Genomic DNA, 21,419 nt, shown 5'->3' with positions numbered 1-21,419 from the left:
CTAATCTTTCCCGGAATTCGCCACCCTATGTTATAACGCGGTTTTCTTCCCACGACTGCAACAAGCGCACCCATGTTTCTAAGTCATTCTTTTGGTCACTCCCATGCTCACAGACTTCATAAGTCACTCGTTTGGTCATTCATCTGCTTGCACAGTGTTTTGGTCACTCACATGCTGGCACACACTCTAGGTCACTCTTTATGTTGCTCACTGACATGGTTCCTTGCTGGGTTATTCGTATGATCATTTACACGTTTACACATGCCCTAGGTCATTCTTTTGGAGATTCAGAAGCTCGCACTGTACACCTCTAGATCACTCTTTTGGTCATTCCCATGCTTGCACACGCTTTAATGTCACTCTTTCAGCCATTCACATGATTTCAAACGCTTTGCGTCACTCTTTTTGCTCATTCACGTGACTGCAAACACTCCGGATCACTCACTGACCTAGTCTCTTGCTAACTGGGCAGAGGTGGATTCGTGGTACTATTACGTAGGTGTTTTAAATCGTTAATGGGCTAGAATTGTTCGAGTTCAACGCGAATATTGGGAACAAGGGACATGCTCGTTGTTGCACGACAATGCACCGGCCCATAAATGCAAGATTGTGCGTGCTTTCTTGGCCCAAAAAAAAAAAAAAAAGGATTGTGGTGCTGGATCACTCACCTGATTTAGCTCCATGCGACTTCTGGCTATTTCCAAAACTAAAACTGGCAATGAAAAGAAAGCGTTTCGACACGATTTTAGACACATCCAGAAGGCTACGACCACGATTCTCGAGGCAATTCCAAAGAATGAGTTTCAGGAGTGCTTCAAAAAGTTTTGCAATTGCTTCCAGTGATGTATTGACTCACAAGCAGTCTATTTTGAATAAAAGTTAGAGTAAGTAAAAAATAAACCATTGTCTTTTATTTTGTTTCTTATCAGTCACCTTTCCAACTGGACAGACTGTGTATGTGCAATGTTAAATGTTTTCAATACGTGCCAACTCTAGCTACTTTGCCATTCTTAAAAGCATATTTACTTTCGCACCAATCTATGTATGCAATCATTTCTTAGATTTCAGATACACGAAATTCATTAATACAGTAAAAATAAAACCCCTCTTAACGAACAACCCCCTAAGATGCGGTCACCCCTCTTTTGCGGTGAAATAATAATTTCCCCTTGTATACTAAAAGTATGTATTTCCAATCCACGATTAATGGTTACCCCTCTTTTACGGACGAATTTTTTTTCCACTGATGTCCACAAAAGAGAGATTTTACTGTACCAAGTTTGTTTGCCCAATGCGAAACTTTATGCTGTAAATATGTATGATGTGGTTTCTTATCGAAGTCTAGTCTCATGAATAATTTCCGTAGCTGACCAATTTTTGATTTTTCAAAATGAAACTTTGAACTTTATGACACCAGTGAACGAAAAAGACTACGCAACTGAACATGAATATCTTATAGAGTTCTGGAAATAACCATGAATAACATCACTTCTATCAACAGGAATTCTATTTTTTAGTATTCACGCACGTACACGAGCATTCATACACACGCATATTGTATAATATATTTCCATGGCTCCTGTTTATGAAACGAACCATGGCCTCCCGGAAATAGTGAACAAAAGGGACAAAAAATTCCTTTTGGAATGGTAAAAAAAAAGGGGGGGGGGGAGTAACAACACATTTTTTTCTCCTCCCTTGTGTGGGCTGGATACAATGGTCCGGAAAGTGAGATAACCCAGGTCCATAAATCTAGGTTAGAATGACACATTTTCGCCGCTTTTCTTTCTTGGTCACCGCGGAGCAAATATATATCCACACTAAAAGCAGCGTGTTGTCCACTGAAAAAGGTACAGGCGATTTCTCTTGAAAAATAAAAAAAAATTCAGCAGAAGAAAAGACCAACCATTTTTTTGCTCTTGTTCTTGTTTTATTTAGCGTGAATCTAAATGCAGCAGCATTTGGTAGTTCGATAGGAAACAGCCGTAACCACCAATTTTTTCCTCAACGTTTCTGATAATAATTCGCTGATAACAACATTTTCACGTACTAAATACGATTCGCAGTACTGATACGATCTAGATACAAATTTTGTTATGGATTTTTCACTTCTGATTATAGTAAGTCCGATCGGATGAAGCCAGAAATACAGTAGGCGTCGCTTATATAAAACACGGATAATGTTATTATTCGGGTATTGTTATCACTTTCGCACAGCACGGAACAGACTAATATCATGGAAAAAGAATTCGTTTGCAGTTGTCGGGACTTCGATTTATGTCTTCGATTCTTTTTTGTGATCTAAATTTTTTTTCCTGAATTTTGAAGCCAAGGTTGAAGTAGATCCAGCCCCCATAAGTTAACATTATCAACCTGGAAGATCATGTAGAAGGTCAGAAGGTGTACCCCCCCCCCCTCTTGTTTAGAAACATTCCCGTACTCGGTTCATATTGTCTTATTCGGGCAGTAGTAGCCGCTATAATCCATGTACGCTTATAAAGGTACTTTTGCGATGGCGTACCTATAGTGGGGGAAAAACAAATGTAATTTACAGAAATACAAATACAAGGCTGCAACAAGCCCAACGAGGTGGCTGAAAAAAAAAAGATACAAAATAGCCTATAACAAATGTGTCACATATTTCTAAAATATAGCAACCTAGTTAAAAGTGCAATTATAAAAACTATATATAGGCTACATGATAAAATATTATACACTGCCCATGAAAAAAATACTTATAGTTGTCTTATCCAAGTATGAATAGCTTCTCGATTCATCCCGATATGCTTATAGTATTTCTTTAACCCTTTAAGCGGCAATGACGAGATATCTCGCTTCCATAAAAGCCTCTTATTTTATCACTGACACCACCAGATATTTTGTGAAGTTGTTTTCTCAATGGAAAACTTTTCCCTATACTCCTTAGTTTGCACCTGCTGGAAATTGGCAGAAAGCCTATTTCATTTAAAAAGATACGGCATTTTAAAGAGAGTTTAATAAATTTCTAATTGCCGCTAAAAGGATTAATAACAAAAAAAGCCATTCCTTCAGTTCTTGGTCAGTTTCTTTCAGTTTCAAAGTTACTCTGCCGAAAGACTTCCTCAAGGGAATGGAACGTACAGGAAAGGGATTTGCTTACATTAAAAAAAAGTTATCGTAATTCACTAACGCATTACACAGTGACAAATTTCTCATTAATGGCTGAATAATAATTGTTATAATAATAAACGCAGGATTTTAGCTAAAAGCCTGTTTTAGAACAAAATAAGGAAGTGGCTTCGTGCAACATTTTGCAACCACTTATGCGGAAACGAAAAACTCATTTTTAAACGGGACGTACGGTCATTACATTCAATTTTCAATTTCTTTCGGATATAGTTATCAATCGGTTATTGTTATCAGAAACTCCAGGTCTTGATGTTATTACATTAAGCGGCGTATACTGTATTAGCTTATCGAATCACAAAGAAACGCAAACCATTAGCGATGAAAAAACGAGAACACCAAATACAAGGTCACAATAGACAAATTGCCCGATGATGTTAGTGAAAAAAAAAAGAAGCAAAAACTGTCTTGTAACATTAATAATATTCGAGATGACCGGAAAGAAGTTTTGGCAAGAACATTTCATGCATTTGTATGTTTAACAAATTTTTGTAGTTGTGTTAGATTAGAAATCCCATTTCAGTAAGAAGTAAAACAGCAGAATTAATTGGAATTTGCGGATTTAGTTCCTGTTTGTTCATTCGTCCATGTTTTTCTCATGTAGAGACTCGTCATTTCCAAGTTTTTGACGTTTTGAAAGGCATAAATGCAGCGAAACATAATCTAAGTGAACGAAAACAAAACAGATTGTCTTTTCTTAAGAAAGGATATCAACGATAGAAATTATTATTATCAACGAATTCAATGCAAATTTTTCTTGAGCAAAACGAAAACCGATGAAGGAACAAAAAAGATCCATTCTATAATAAATGAATCCATTCACCTCAACAGATTACCTGATAACATCGAGTTTCACGTCTGAGTAGTAAATTTTCTTGTCTTCGAAATCGAAATCGACTGCGACGGTATTGTATACTTCGGGAACTGGTAAGTGGACGTCCATGTTCTCCGCAGTATCCAGGGAAATCCGACGCAAGCTCCCGCGATTCGCGAAAAGCAGGAACGTCGATGGCACTATTAAAAAAAAAAAAAGGAATAAAAATAGAGATTTTCCATGAAAACGAAAATTTCGGTTGTCTTGTCTATAAACTTAGGAGTAGTAGATGAACATCACATCTAGCCCACTTCCAGGGAAATGACCGAATCTCATGGAATGCGCAGGAAAAATTTTAAATAATAAATTTTTAAATAAAATTGCCTTTTTTAAGGAAAATAACCATTATTTGGAAGAACAACAGTTGTCAAAAACCGAAAAAAAATTCTGAAAATAATAAAAGAAAAAAACATTCAGCTTATTTTGAACTATCATTTTCCATCCAATAAAATGTGGCCTTTTGATGATCTAGTATTTTCCAATTTCGCTTCTTTTAATTCTTTTCGAAGCCTCCCATTTTTTTATTACTAATCAAATTTTTTAATGGGGGATATTTGATCGTTCCACTGGAAATGTGTTAGAGAAGGAACGTTTAAATATTACTATGAACAAAAATCTTCACTTATACTTGCTAAATTATACTATCTGTAATGTTTTTGGTTAAACTAACATGTAAAACGTATTCACGATCTATATTGGAATTTCTTTAAATGAGCCTTACTTACTACGATTCTAGATCCAACGTATTATAAAGAAGAAACATCTGAATTATCAGCTTGTGATTCTTTCAAGAATATATATATTTGTTTAGTTGATAATAACTTCAAAAGAGATTTTCTCGGCCCTTTTCTCACCTTCGTCACAGGTTTGCCCATCATCTTGAATTTTTATCCCAGTCGGACATGCGCATGAATAACCAAAAGCATTTCGTAAGCATAAGTGACTGCAACCACCGTTGTGCCCCATGCATTTGCTAATGCCTGATAACAATAAAAGAAATTAATGTTATCCATTAAAATTAAGAAAATAATATTAGACATAAGGACATAAATGTATTTAGCAAGTTTTATTTGTATTTTTTCATCAATGCTTCTTGCTTATCAAATTGTTTTTCCCTTGGCAACATTTGCATAATAAGCTATTATTATTCACTAATTTGGTATTAACAGTGAGTATCGAAGTTATACAGTAAATATCAAGTTATGTCAACATAATTATCGTTTGCATTATAATGGTGTACATACTGGAATATATCATTGCCTAAAGTGATTTTGCGACATTGGTAAGATACTAAATGATTTCATAATAAGGAAAAAGTGAAAGGAATGCCAGAGGCCAGTAACATTTGCGTCATAGTTTCAAAAGGTATTAATTTTCTTTTCTTTTTGACTTTATTTTAATATATAGGTACAGCGAAAAATAATTTATCTTTTTTTTCAAAGTATCTTTTCTCAAATGATATGCAGTGGACCAATCATTCATTCCACTTTACAAAGCAAGTAGAAGAGGCATTTTCTGGAAACTGTCTCAGTTAACCCTGTATAGCTGAAATAACTAATTAGTCTCCTTCTGAGCTTTTTCTTCGACATCGGAAACAGCCAGAAATCGCATGGTGCAAGATTCGGACTGCCAGGTGGTTGCGGTATGATTTGAATATTGCAATTTACTTATTACGTTGCAGTTTTGAAAAATTTGTGGTAGCACATACTGAGAAAGTGCGCGTGAATTGGTAGAAATTTTAGTTGTTCATGGTTCATCGAGGCAGCTTCCAGGAAAAAAAACCTTTCTCTACTTGTCTTGAGTGGATTGAACGATGGTGGGACCATTGCATACCATCTCATGGAAGATACTTCGAAAAAATATAAATTATTTTTTGCTGTACCTATATTTCTTGATTTTTCATGATTTTATTCTAAGTTCTCATGGATCGTACCTTGTATAATAGCATGACCATGTAAACTGATTTAATTCTATGCCTATCTGGTCGACGATCATACCGATGCTTTCTAAGATTTCGTCTGCAAATAAAATTTGTTTTTTGGGCATAGGCCAACAGTGGTCACAACGTCAAACTCAATAATGATAACTTTTGTTAATAATTTGGAATTAATTAATAAAATTAATCAAAATTAAGGGTTATGAAACTGAAGACGTGGGTGCAAGAACCAGACAACTCCAGTTTTCTAAATTTTTAGTACAGACAAAAACACTTTACAAATGCTTTACATTTTTGAAATTTATCAATTTCTGGGAGCATTAGTAATATACCTTCCTCTATCGTAAACCGGTTTTACTTTTTTTTTAACTTTTTGCCTGGTGTCTTTCTAATTGAGTAAGAAAGAATGGAGATGTCTGGTTTTTTCCAACCAGCACTTTGTTGCCAGGCTTACCAATAAAATATTACTGGATAACAAAAAATCTTTACTAGCATATTAAAACTATATGGTTACAATAAAGTAACTTGCAATAAGTTTATAGGGGAAAAAATCTAGAGAAACATTTTAAAATAATTATGAAATTTTGTCCATTTTTTAAAAGAACTCCACCAAAATCATTTAAAAACAACAGTTATTATTACAATGTTCATTGGCTCATTTTTAAATGTGGTCCGAAATCATGATCGTTAACATCACCATCACTGGTTGCCAACGACTGGCCGATGCAACGCAAAAAGCGCTGCCACCAAGCGACCAAAAGTTGAAACGATTTGGTGCAGAAACAAGACAGCCCCAGAAGCTGTCTTGTTTCTTGCACCGTATGAGACACCAGTACAGCTCTTTTTTCCTACAGCTATTACTCGGAGCTGTATGGTTCTTCACCAATCAATAGAGGATTTTCTCTTTATGGGAATTGTGAAAAAGTGAAAATCGGAAAAAAGTGGAGCTGCCTGGTTCTTGCACTCACGTCTTCAATTTTGATAATTACAACATATCTAATGGATTATTGGAAATCAAATACTAACGCACTGGCTTTGAAAGTCTAAACCTATAAGAAATAAATAAAATGACTGTGTGATTTTTATTCTGAAATGCGTACGACGTTATCAATTTACATAGCTCATTTCTTTCACATGTCTGATATATTTGAACTCGTAATGGAAACATTTCAGGACAAATAGTTTCGGAGAATAAAGGTTTTGTCAGTCACTCTGTCAAGATTGAAGGTTATCTAACAAATAAGGGTTTATCTCGATGCTTTATGCCATACGTTTCGAGAGGAAGAAACCGAAGAGAAAAGATGTTTAGTTATCCTCCAGACAAAAAATGTTTGACACTGTCAACTAGAGAAATGTTTCACCCGTTTTGTTGATTTCTATGACGTGTATGTCCATGAGGTTTGGCAAGTTCGTGCAGACATTTTCGAGATCTTTCCCCGAGACCTTGTTTGCCCTGAGAATAGCTCTTTCGTTCCAATCTGTCCAATAAACGTGAGAACCTGTCACCGCAACTCCATAAGGGTGAGAAATGTCAGACACAAGAACTCTTCTATTGCTGCCGTCCAGGTCACAAATCTCTATAACCTGTTAAAAGGAAAGATGAAAGAGTTCTGATACATCATCGCAGAATTAGTGCTGAATTAAAGCATCGATATCGATGTTTTAAATATAATTTTTGAATCTCCCCTTATCAAATGGACGTGAAGCGGATTGAGAAATGTAAATTGCATACCTATCTGTATATAAATAAATTCTCGAATAGGACTCACGTGTGCTTTGGCATCTGCCCAGAGTAATGAAGATGATACTTTATCGATTGTGAGCCCGTTCGGCCAGCCTAGTTCTTCATCGATTATGACATCTCTTTTTCCCCCATCCATCTCCGACCGCTCGATACGGGGCTTGTTGGCCCAATCTGTCCAGTACATTAACCTGAAGAAATGGATGACAGACTGCGATAAAAGTTTGATACAAAATCAATGAACATCGGGCAAGCAGTGTGTACGAACCACTGCGTCAAAAGTCAGTCAGAGAATTGCACAAAATATACCACGAATCCCAATTTCTTACTTTTTTCTTTCAAGAGGTTTTGCTTCATTCCAAAATTCGATATAAAAACAAAGAAAAAAAAACAAAAACACACATAGAAATGCAAAAAGTCACTTTTTTCCCCCTCAGAAAATGCTTTCCCCCCCCTCATCATTTCTTCATTTACCTTCATCAAAACCAATATTTTCATATTGAACAAACTTCGCTATAAAAACTTCAATAAATTGAATATCTGCTTCACTATATCCTCTTCAAACCTGATGCAAAACTGGCTGTTAAATTTTTATTTGTTTGGTTAGTATTTATTGTATGTCAACATGCATTTTGAAAATAAATTTTTAACTAAATTAATTAATTAATTAATTAGGGTTGATTGCTTTACTTTTGAGTTAGGAATGAAGTACACGTATGTGTATTTTCATTTTTTTAACAGTTCTCATTTCTGAAGGGATGACGACACCCAATTTTTAAAGAAAATATATATTATCTATATCCATTCGTAAAGGATATAGTACAATCACACTTGCTAAATCACACTACGTTATTGTTTAAAAATATAATTTCATGGAATTAATTGCAATTATATATGACTACGTGAATTCGTTCTCTCGAAGTTCAAAAGCACGATATTTACTCACCCAAGCTCATAGTGTAACGCAATCGCTCTGGGGCTGTCAAGATTGCTCCATATGAGAACTTTCCTCGAACTGCCATCTAGTTCAGCCACTTCGATGCATTTCCTCTGATTATCAGTCCAGTACAGTTTTCTGCCCGCAGAGTCAACAGCTAAAAAATCCACAGAGCCAAGGCCCGTCGATACTATGTTCACAACCTCTGTACCGTCAAGTTTCGAGCTCTGTATTTTACGTTCGCCAATGTCGGACCAGTACACTCTCTCTGTAAAACGTCGAAACAGAGTTATACGACTGAATCTGTTGTCTTCACATTTTGAAAAATAGTCAACAGATGCCATACATAATTCCCTGAATTAACTACAGGACAAGCTCAACTCTTACAGTGGCAATGACGAGATATCTCGCCTGATTTGATGCCCTGTATTTCGGCTAATACGAGATATTTCACTTCCTTAAAACCCTCTTATTTTGGCAATGCCGAGCACAGGTATCGTTGTGAGTTTTCTTCTCCTGATAAAATGTGTGTGTTTTCTGTCTCTTCCAACGTGCCAGATCAACTGCTACAGGGAGGAATCATCTTTTGCCCAAAGTTTGATAACAAAAGGAGAATGACGGTGGTTTTCCCTCTTTTCTTCAAGGAAGTATAGGAATATGCATACAGTATAAATAATAGAAAAATATTGCGAATTGTTTCCTACTGTTTCCTTCCTTGTTTTATTATTATTCTTCTTCTCGGTGTTGAGTGGGGGGGGGGGGGGGAGTCTTTATCACCTGAATTAAATCGGGTAACATATTCTTCTTGGAAAAAGGTGAGACTTTACAGAGAATTCAATGCTTTCCATTATTCCAGTGCTTTCCGTTATAATGTGGATCAGGGAAATCTTAAAAACCGCTTGAAGGGTTGAGTCCTACTTCTTTTATAAATAACGAAAGCTCTCTTTTTCCAGAGTATTCTACATACAGATGTTAGAAATATTTTTAAAGTTTTTGTATGGATAATCTTTGAAAACTATAAAAGAAAGATAATGAAGATCATTACTTCTTCCGATATCGACATCTAAAGAAATGGCGTTATTTAAACTGATTGGAAGAACCACGTCGGATAAGTAAGGGACATCTAAAGATACTTTCCGAATGTCTGTTCTCTTGGCCACAATCAAGAAGTTCTTCATTCCTGTGGGATTGAAAATCATGTCCGTTACTCCGTCATAATTCATAAGAAATTCAAAATTTAATTCTTTCGAAGAAAAAAAACAACGCATACAAAGATAAAAGACAGGTGAAAGGAATATTTTTTACATTTTACATTTTAGAACGTAGATTAATGGCAGCATGTGGTGGATTCACATTTGAAGTCTGTTCGAATCATGTCTATTAAATAAAGAAAAATATAAACGTGAGCTTACGGAAGCATATTTAATGGAGTAGTGTGCAAATGATGAGTATCGTCTTGAAATTCAATTAAACAAGTAGGCTATTCCGTTTTGCGATTCTCAAGTATTAATAATTAATTAATTAACGAAAATTGCAGAAGATTCTGTGAGATTTTCAACTTTTTATTTTTATTGGTTTTTTTTATTCATAATTTCATTACACATTTCAGCTATTTAAAGTTCTTTGTGTAGTTACACTCACGGGACTTCCAAATGCCATTAATGTGGTATCTAATGATCATCTTTAAAGAAATTGTATTTAAGAGATTTTGGTTTTAAGCTAATCTAATTTAATTATAACTACAGTGATACCTCGGCGTACGAATTTTTTGGCTAATAAAGTATTTTTGTTCGGCTAGTATTTCTACCTCGGCTGGCGAATGTTTTGGAGGATGTGGCTTCACCGGCTAACATAACAGACGCGTTGTGAGCTAAAATTTCACATCAATCATCATCAGAATTGCTGACACTCGAGAACGATCAATTAATTAATACCCGAGTCAAAATGAATTCCGAGATATATCTCTATTTCTTCTTTTAGAGAGATATTGGAGCATTTCATGTAGAAAGAAATGTTGTGGACGGCTGAAGTTGGTTTTCTGTGGTTCTCAACTTCGAGGCACGAATGCGATCCGATCTCACTGTTAAAATGTCTTGCCACAGAAAGTAAAAGATTTTCAAACGCCACAACTATTAAATCATTACACTACACTCATAGTTTGAAAAAAATAGACGACAGCACTAAAAATTCACGCACACTTGATAAATACGCACTAAAACAAAACTGTTAGGTGCATATGCGCACTTTCGGCATGACTTATTCAGTATTATTGGCGATAGACAGGAGTTGAGCTGTGAGAAAATGCATTAAAAAAAAGCATAGACTTGAACGTTTTCAGCACATGATAATACTCTTGATACCAAGCTTAACAATTCGAAAATATAACAGATTATCTTTTCCATCTCCATGTATGAGATACAGAAATGAGTTGACCACATCCTGTATGGGTACATCTCTGAACCACACTGGGCAATTAATGCACAGTGTGGAATATAAAAAGATCTTCACAGTAAAATTCCTTTAAATTCTTCACTAATAAATTATAAGTAAAATTCTTTTTTGAATTCCTTCAAATTCATTCAGTTTTTATCTTTTTTATAGTTCTTTTTAGTGTCTTTTTTGCATAGAAACGATAGGAAATCGCATTTTGGTAACGAATGCGATCACGGAACCAATTATTTTCGTTAGCTGAGGCATGAATGTACTGCATTCCAGCAAGAAAAAATGGAATTATAGCTAAAGGATAAGAACTTTTTTTCCCAGTACAACAAATACTAGGATAATAATGACTTTTACCTTTCGCGCAAGTCTTTTCGTCACTCTGTAACAATATACCAGTAGGGCATTTACAGGTATACGTTTTGGGCGTGGGAGCAATAAGGCATAAGTGGGTGCAACCACCGTTGTTTATCCTGCAGATGCTATTCACTAGAAGAGAGAAACAGATTATTTTTAGACGTTATAAAAGAATCAGACTCGGATAAAATATTTTTGTTATTCGTAACATTTAATTTACAGGAGGGAAAAAATATTTAAATCTCTATATGTTCTAATGTATATTTGAATATACATGACAAATACATGGTCAAAAAAACAAACCATTCTGCCATTTTCATTTTGCTATTATTTTGTATTTTAGAAAGTATATATATATCTTTTAGTTTCATTTCTGTACAAAATACCGCTATGTAAATACAATATTCTTTTTCAAAATCTAGAAAGAGTTGGTGTAATTTTTTGAGAGCTGCCGAAATTTTAAGTGTTCAGAGATTTATAAAATCGCACAGAATTGACGAGATTGAAAGTAAAAGTCTGTAAAAATTAAAAACTGTTCAAGTTTGTAATCAAGATTTCATCTGTTTATAAATCATAATCAAGGCAAACAAATAACTTCAAAAGCAAGGCAAACTGTATATTTTACCCTTAATTATCCATTTTAGCTATGAAAAAATTCACTCTAATTAAATAAATTGCTGGGCTAATGATTGTTTCAATAGAAAATTTGCTAACAGTACCAATATATCATTTTTAAAAAAAATTTTAATACGTTTTTATGGGGAGTGAACCATAGAGGGTTTAAAATATTTTATCCGAATAGAAATGAAATGAGATTATAAAAACTACCGTAAAAAATGGAACTACCGGCCTTAAGCTAACAAAAGTACTAAAACTAACTTAAGCTAAAAAATCTACTCAAATCTTTTATCACGCATAAAAAATTACTGCTAACTGCCCTCGGTGATCGAATTTCACAGTATGTATATGAAAGACGACGTTCAATGTATTTTAATAACAGTATAATAAATTAACAATGTGAAATCATCAATCGTTAGTACATTTTTCACCACCAGTCTCTACAAAGCTGACAAGATCAAAAATCGATTCAATTAAGGTAAAATATTTTGTTGTTCAAAGGGAAAACAAAAAACTATGACATTATAAACATTTGTGCGTGAAAAAAATTTAGAATAGCATCATTAAGGTTTAAAAATATTCAGATAAACCAAAAAACAAAGAAAAACTCTCTTATCAATGTTTATAGAGAGGGAAAAAATCTTCAAATTAGAGAGTATGAAAGAAAAACTTTTTTGTTTGTTAGTAGCAAAAAGAAAAAAAAAACTGTAAAATATACCAAAAAAAGTGAAAGTTTTGCCCTGAGAGCATGTACAACATGTACTAATATACTTCCCCCCCCCTCGCTTTTAAACACTAAACTTTTTTTTAACGAACAATTAGATTATCTGTCCAAAAAATAACCAGTACTTACAAAGAAGCTACTTGTTCCGCCATTCATTTAAATTTTTATTAGCGAAATTATTTTTTTTTAAACAATTTTTTTTTTCCAATTACGCGTCGTCACATTTTTTCTTTTCATGTTGAAATTAAAGAAGAGAAGATGAGTTTTCAGCCTTTGATTAAAAAAGAAAAGAATAATAATTTTAAAATATAAATATACGAGCAATTGCAACGGCTCTGGTTAATAATTTATTGCGTCAGCTTCAGATTAATGTGTCAAATTGAAATGCTCGGGTATCATTTTTGTTTTTTTTTTAAATTTTAATGCATGAGAAAATGAGTGATGTTGGGGGGAAAAAAATGGAGGGTTTCGCATTTTTACTCTGGAAATACAAAATTAGTGGAGTTTGCAAATAAGTATCTGTTAACACTGACGTTACAATTTAATGAAATTGGATAGAAACAACAGAGGATGATTTTTTCAAAAATAATAAAAATCATAATAAACCTTGTGGATACTTAATAAATATTTTAGCAGCTCTATTACGTACTAGCGTTAAAACCCGGGGTTTCTCAATATACTGCGAGCATTAAAGAAGTGACAAAAAAAAAAATCATTGTAAAAGAGTAAACTTGTCTGAAACGCATTCTTAGGGAACCACGGTAACCAAAGTAAACATTCTAAAAGCAATTATTGAGGTAGAGAAACCAGTGTGCCAGACAGTGTTTTACCCATTTCGGGAATTTGCCGATCTCTGCTGAACTTTTAAAGTAGCCTATCATTCAATCCGGGTCCTGTTTCGTATATATGCAAAATTTGGCGACGGTCGGTCTAAAATTGTAGATTTGTAAAGAGAAGATATGCATATGAGTGTAGACACACAAACACAGTCAGAGACAGAAAATCGATTTTATACAGGGTGTATAGGTAACGGGGGGGGGGGGAGGGGTATGAATTTTACTGGCGAACCGTTGATCCTAGAGGCATACTTCCAGTTAGAAAAAATATCCAAATAACGTGAAAGTATTCAGATATGTCCCTCATGTTGCAAGAGATGGTATAGTTATTGAAATAGAAAAAATTATCTTTCTATATGGACACTGTGCCCAAAAACCCAATTACAAAGTTGTTTCCCCTGTTTTGTTTTCTCTCGCTGATGCCTACAAAAAAATTCCACGTTTCTGAGTGCAATATTCGCTGAGATATTCGAGTTCGAAAAACGGAGGAAAGTTGCTAAAAACAGCATTATATAGGTTTAATTTAATTTAATGCTATTTTCTCTCAAATTTTCTCCGTTATTTGAATTCGAATATCTCAGTGAATATCGTACTCATAAACGTGGAATTTTTTTTTCGCATCAGGAGAGACAGGGCAACAGCTTTGTGACTGGACTCTTGAGGACAGGTTGTCCGTATAAAAAGTTAATTTTTTAATTTCGAAAACTATACAACACCCCCTTGCAACATGAATGACGTATCTGAGTACTACACATTATTTGATCACTTTTTCTAATTGGAAGTATGCCTCTAGGACGAACGGTTAGCCAGTAAAATGCCAAGCTTCTGTTATCTATGCACCCTGTATATATAGATTGAAGAACTGAAGAATCGAATTTTCACAAATTCAACAGAACCCTGATACAATTTATCACCGTTGAACAACGAGTAGAACCGGTTTGGGTGGAAAAAATACCGAATTCAACAAGAACGAGAGGGACTGAATCGTAAGATTTTACGAAACTTGCTTATTAAAAAAATTATATGAAAGACAATAAAATGACTGCATACTCAAGTTGATGCAGTTAGAGTGATATAATTGTTATAAAATGTGTCCTAAGTGCTACGGTATTCCCCCGCATTAACCGGCATGCCGGGATTAAACGTATTTTCTGGCATGCCGGGAAATTCGAGTCATAGGTGCTGGAAAATTATTCTTAAATATATTTATTTTAATAACTCATTGAATTGACTAGATGCATACTGTGATCTTTATTAAACTTCACTTTTCCCAGAATGCCGGGAACGGACCAGGTCCCAGCAACGAAAAGCTGGTGTCCCCCGCACTCGACTTTCATGGCATGCCGACTAATGCGGGGGTATACAGTATTAACGGCAACTCAATATATTTTTTATTACATCTGTCTGTAATAATGGGATGTGTACGGCACATATAGAAACCCGTACTACACATATGATGACTCAACATACTGTGGATGTAACCCCCATAATAAATGCCTACTAATGCACTAATTTAATAGGAATAATCGTTCAGAGTCTAAGGAATGTTCAACACAAACGTACCGTTAGGACACTTAATTATACAGGGTGATGCCTTAAATACCATGGCCACTAATTACTGGCAATTCGTTGATCCCAGAAGTACACTTCTAATTAGGGAAAAGCATCCGAATAATATGTAGATCTCAGATACGTCATTCATCAACGGGTTGTTAGCATAAGAAAACTAATTTTTTATACGGGCACCATTGCTTTCAAAAACCTAATTAGAAACTTGTTTCCGTTTTTCCTGATCCCGACAAAAAATTCCATGTCCCTTCGTACAATATTCGCTGAGATATTTGGGTTTAAAAAATATCTGGAAAGAAGGGAAACAACAGCATATAATGTGTTCGTTAGTTTATGCGGTTCTATGACTGAAGTGTAATGACTCCAGCATAGTGAGAAAAATTGGTGGCAGATGGCAGCACTACACATAACAAGCATTACATAGAAAGAAACTTCACTTCAGGTTCACAGCACATACAGACACATTCCAACATGTACCAATTCGTTAGAAGTTCCGCAGAGGAATATGGACGATGCGCTTGTGTGGGTCAGTAGTAGTAGTAGTTTATGCGGTTCTTAGTCTACACTCATTTTAGAAACCACGCAACACGTGTCTATAGAGAATGTTATGCGACAAATCGGGTATTCTAACCTTCTCCTACACCAAAATCGCAGATTTATGGTCTGTCATTTTGGATGGAAAACTTGAGACATATTGGGCAATATTTTGCCCTATAGTTGGTGTGGACGCGTGACAGAATCGAAAACCATCTTACAGTTTGTTCGAAACTGTCTATATCTTTTTGTATTGCCCCACGATTTGTCTATACTACGGGATCAAATATTTTCTATTTTTTTCGATGATTATTTTAGCCTATCGGGGATGTTCCGTTTTTCCAAACTATTCATTAAAGCTTATAAGGCTTTATTTCTTTGAAAACTAACACAACTCCCGTCTATCACCATGGGGTAATTTAGTACCGATTGAGTTGTGCCGGAAGTGTAAGTTAAGTGTGTGTGTGTGTGCGTGCCTAGCAGTTTGAGTGCGTGAATTTTTTGTGCTGATATCTATACCTCAAATTGTGAGTGAAGTGCAGTGATTGACTATTTGTACCGTTGTAGGCCTGTTGCTCTCTGTGGCGAGATTTTTTAACGGGGAGATCGGCTCATATCAGCTTATCAGGATGATACCATCATTGGATCAGACATCGAAAAAAATGTTTGATATAGCACCAAATATTTTAATTTGATGGTCATAAAATAGATTTGTTATGGCTCTTTAACCCTTTAACAATCAGGGACTAGATACATCGTCCTAATGCAGATGGAAGAAATTCACTCGTGTGTTCTCCCTATTTTCTACCTCTTTTCTCATCATCGCGAAGCTTTATTGTATCTCTGTTAATGGATTTTTTCCCTCCCCGTTCTTTTTATATACTCCTGTTTAGTGATTACTCCAGACATATAATGTATGTTTCTACTGTATACCTAATATGTGAGAGAGAAGGGAATAGAGAAGGGAATCACTGCACTTCACTCACAATTTGAGGTATAGATATCAGCACAAAAAATTCACGCACTCAAACTGCTAGGCACGCACACACACACACTTACACTTCCGGCACAACTCAATCGGTACTAAATTACCCCATGGTGATAGACGAGAGTTGTGTTCGGTTTCAAAGAAATAAAGCCTGATGAGCTTTTAATGGTTAATGAATAGTTTGGAAAAACGGAACCTCCCGCATAGGACAGAACGTGGAAGAGATATTGAGGGCGAAAGTGAAATCTTTACTTTACTAATCTTTTTTTCTCCTACCATTTCTAACATGCGAACAAGGAAACAAGTTTTTCAGATGTATCGCCGAAACTTCGAATGCAGATCGTGCAAATCTGTTTTCAAAATCCTGAACGTGAAGGGGGTTAAATGCAATTCTTGTCAGTTATGAGCATCAGAAAGACAAATTATTTCAATTTGTTTTGCAGATGGGCAATTGAATTTTGGGAGATTTTCAACGAGAAATTAATGAACCTACCATCCATTACAGCAGCGACTTTTTTAAACGGTGTTCTTTCATATTTTCATAATTTACTTCAAGATTTATGCGAGAGCAGTTTGTTACGAGGCGCGTCAGCACATTTTTTTTTGCTTCTTTTTCCAGAGTACTAGGGGGAGCTTCATTATTTCAAAAATCTATTATGGGGACGTTTGTTGTTTGTTTCAAGGGTATTAGCGAAGTAGAGGTACCATTACGAGTAGCATTATGATATTACTCGAAAGGCTTTCAAAATATTATGTGAACGTAATTAAATAAGCCGCACTCCCAGATGGATGATTTCCTTTGTCGATACCAATCAAAGTTACTGTTACAAGCACGCGAAGCATTCTCTAAGCATAATTAATTTAGAAATGTTCGTAAGAGAGAGAGAGAGAGGAAAACGGAGAGGATAATATGTTTGTCAATATTTTCAGGAACATTATGTGCTATCGCGATGTCGTGATTCTCGAATGTATGTGTAAATTTTTTTTGCCATTCTCTAGTGAATGTGAAGTCTTGGAATAGAACTCGTTCGCCTACACATACAAAGACTTTTGACAACGAAATGGTAGGACGCATTTAACTGGGCAGCCTCATGAATCGACAAAGAGTTTCCGCCAACACGAATAGAGAAGCTGAATCAACAGACAAAATCCAGTGACAGCCGCAGGCGGGTCTTTTCTGCGACTCTTTTCCTCCGTGCCATTGCATCCGCACTAAACTGAATTACTTTGGGCTCATTATGGCTGGCTGTGAATTCTATCACTGGTTGACTGTTTGAATGGAAGTAAGCAGGAGATAACGAGGCGCGAAAATTGGGAAAATTCCATTTCCCTTCCACCTACGGCTCTTCGTTTGCACGAGTTCTTTTGACGTAATACGTAAACGAATGCACCTTAAAAGGCTATTTCATCGAATTTAAACTGTCTTCGATCAATACTAATTGCATATGTATGAGTGAATGAAATAATGTAATTAAGTTAAAAAAAAAATGTTTTTCAGACACACACATTCCCTAAAATTCCAAAGAATGCCTCTAGGCTGCCTATGGGCACTGAATCAGGCGTGAAGGAGAAAAATAATTACAAAAATTGCGAAAAAATAGTTTTTATGCACGCATTTCAAACTAAAGATGCGGGCGAAACACCCGCATCTTTAGTGCTCATGTGAAAGGGTATGAGGACCCGCGTCAGCATACGCATCCACTACGTATGAAAGGGGTTTTACCTGATTCAATAAAAGAATAATCTTGATATCCGTCGATGGAGGAATCCATCATAAATTATGTTATAAGTATCAACATTTGTTTTAGTTTTTTGCCTCATATATCACCTGGATAAACTTGAAGTATTTCATTGAAATATAACACGATCTCAATGCGTTTAATGTAAGTTAATCCTAGATTTAGATTCCGGAAAAAGAAGCGGGAAGAAAAAAGTTTGGAGGTACTTTCTACAAGTGTGCACGTGATGTATATTTATATTATAGAAATAATTGTTTACATAGATAGATGTTAGTTATATATGTTCCTGCAAAGCTCGAAATCGGCCAGTTCGCTGGCCGATCCAGTTGACAAGGCCAATGTCTGAATTTGGGGATTTCGCCGGGCTTTCTATATATCGATCCCTACGATTCGGGGTCATCGCTCAGTCGGTGCATTATTTATGATAATCATGACCGTTCATAATTATGGTTAGTTATGGCAACTCTAACGATCAAAGAAAACCGGAGTACCGACATCTCAGGGATTAATATTTATAGGAGCTGGCCAAATCTCAGTAAAAGCCCGAAATTCAGACATTGGCCCGGGTCAAGTGTGCCGATTTCGGGCTTAGGCAGAAATATATCCATTAGATTTACCATGCGGTCTCTTCCTATGAAAGACGTGGATGTCCAAAAGTATGTCTCGTCCAGACAGAACTGTGGTTCGCCCTAGTCCCGTTATTTTATCGGCACTCTGAATACTGTGCTCTGTCAAATCAGTCCAATAGATGCGGTCTTCATGCAAGGCTAGACCGAAAGGATGGGGCAACTCGGCGCTGATGAGAACCTATAATAGAAGAAACAAAGTGCACCTTATATTAATTCACATAAAATATTTACTGATAATGCAAGGTATAATCAAAATGTACTTTTTGAATATGGTGATGGCATGTCTTTCGCCTTGAGAGTGATGAGACTTGGTTATTATCATTTGAAAATACAATTCAATCGCTTATTTCGGAAAACCCATAACTAATAAAAAATTCGAAATTGAGTTTCTCGTAGAGTTTATTTATTGGTGCAGAAACTTAAACTAAAAAACTTTCTGCATACCCTCATTTGGCATCCTTCGTTTAGTGCACACAGAAGTTTTTCCCAACTAACTCAAAATTTGAAATTCTGCACTTTAGGAGTTTCTGAAATAAGTGATTCAATTGACTGCTGCCATTAGATTTTAATGAAACTTATTTGCCTCGTTATTTGAGAAATACAGTTTATCAGTGGAAAAGTTTGCTAAGACATGCGTCAAAAAAACTTACGTCGTTAGTGTTGGACGAATTACTCTGAACGTAAATTTATTGTATCTATTTCTACTGATGCTGATTCACTAATAATAAAAAATTGGGATGTGTGGCCGAACTTGATAGAAAATATGGAAATTTCCCATTATGAATACGGATATATTATCTATTCGTCTATTCCAGCGTTTCTCAACCTATGGTCCGCGAACCAGAGGTAGTTTTCAGGAGAACTTGGTAACTTACTTCTGAGTGAAAAGCTATTCAATTGCTTGTAACTGATATTATTCTTATGGGTTCAAATAAAAATTAGAGCTTCACTCAAGATAATTACATATTTTCATCGAAAGAAATGCAGGAAACTACGATCTTCAGTTCGGGAAAAATCACTAAATGTAGTCAGAAAATGCAAATTATCGCTAATATCGCTGAAGGATGAGCGAACAATGGGCTGCTGTAAATCAAAGTAAATAAAAATGTAATTTCCGCGGAAAAAAAAATCATTCAACATGACTGATTAACCATACTTCATTGAGAAAAATGCCAGGAATTCCGATCACCAATTGTCACCAAAAATGATGCTATAAGTTAGAAAAATCACCAATTGTTACTGAAGTTGCTGAAAGATCACCAGTATACGAAAAGTAAAAAGCTACTAGAAATTTCTGTGAGCCAAAATATGTTCAAGGGAAAAATATTGAAAGATGACAAAATATGTGAGATGAATATCTATATTTGTACATAATTATCATAATATAATTTATAACTTATGAAAATTATCGTTATTCCTGATATTTTAGTAAATATTCAAAATTCAAACAACCTTTGGGCAAATAAAATAAAACGGGGCAATTTTATGAAAACGTTCGAACGGGCAAAAATATATGTCATATAAAATACGGGACATAAGCATAACGGTTGCTGCATGACTGTGGTTCGTCGAATTGTTCAGACATTTTAGTGGTCCTTGGGTACAGAAATGTTGGGAAACGCTGGGTCTATTCAATGCGGCTTTCGCGGGATAGCATTTCTCTTCTAAGAATATGATGTAAAAAGCCTTCAAGCTTTGCTCAAAATCCATCTAACTGAATAAAAAAAAAACATTTATAACAGCGTCTCCTTACCCTTTCCCCACCCTTTGGACCATATTTTTTCCCTCCTCCCATCAAGGAGTGAGACCCTTCTTATTATTGAATTGATTTTTTGAGCGATGATATTGAAGAGAAATTTCATGAGTGTGAGGTAGACCCCTGATTTAGTGGGAGTTGTGGAGGGGGAGGAGGTGTTCTATGCAGTGCCGTCTCACCCTCTCCTCTGTTCTGAAGTCCTTACTCTAGTTGGAAACAACAACTTACGTACAGAATATAAACAAACTGACACTACTCAGACGTATGTAGCACCCATTCTGATGGATATATTTCAGAAAATTGGTATATACAATATATGGACCATGCGGGGTGGGGGGGGGGAAGAGAAAGATTCAATAAAAAAAAAGTTCAATTTCTGGCTACCAGGTGAAAAAATGGGGCGTTTTTATTGCAGTTATATTTTTCTCGTAGACCAAATAACATATATACCAAGTTTCAATGAAATACGTCCACCACACGGGCGCTACATAGATCGGAGTAGTGTCAGTATAGTTAAACTGAACTCTTATTCTCTCGGTTGCGTTGCTTATAATTAAGATGAGTAGTGTCAGTATAA

The 21,419-nt window shown here is 35.5% G+C and overlaps 1 protein-coding gene across 2 annotated transcripts in view; it reads right to left on the bottom strand.

Moving 5' to 3' along the window:
• The window catches only part of Lrp4 (LDL receptor related protein 4), a 284,958-nt gene that overhangs the window by 29,105 nt on the left and 234,434 nt on the right, over nt 1-21,419 (bottom strand). For both annotated transcript variants that reach the window (XM_089255230.1, XM_089255241.1), the window contains exons 19-26: nt 19,075-19,264; nt 11,450-11,581; nt 9,699-9,833; nt 8,663-8,921; nt 7,745-7,907; nt 7,337-7,559; nt 4,894-5,019; nt 4,002-4,179 (exon numbers count right to left, since the gene is read on the bottom strand). In XM_089255230.1, coding sequence (XP_089111356.1) covers nt 4,002-4,179; nt 4,894-5,019; nt 7,337-7,559; nt 7,745-7,907; nt 8,663-8,921; nt 9,699-9,833; nt 11,450-11,581; nt 19,075-19,264 — 1,406 coding nt within the window. The remainder of the gene's footprint in view (nt 1-4,001; nt 4,180-4,893; nt 5,020-7,336; nt 7,560-7,744; nt 7,908-8,662; nt 8,922-9,698; nt 9,834-11,449; nt 11,582-19,074; nt 19,265-21,419) is intronic.

Source organism: Pholcus phalangioides, unplaced genomic scaffold, assembly GCF_987345545.1.
Source record: "Pholcus phalangioides strain wild (caught in Gottingen) unplaced genomic scaffold, Ppha-v1.0 ptg000004l_1, whole genome shotgun sequence".
Taxonomy (NCBI): domain Eukaryota; kingdom Metazoa; phylum Arthropoda; class Arachnida; order Araneae; family Pholcidae; genus Pholcus; species Pholcus phalangioides.
Note: the sequence above shows the minus strand (reverse complement) of the source record. Positions and strands in the feature narration are given on the sequence as shown.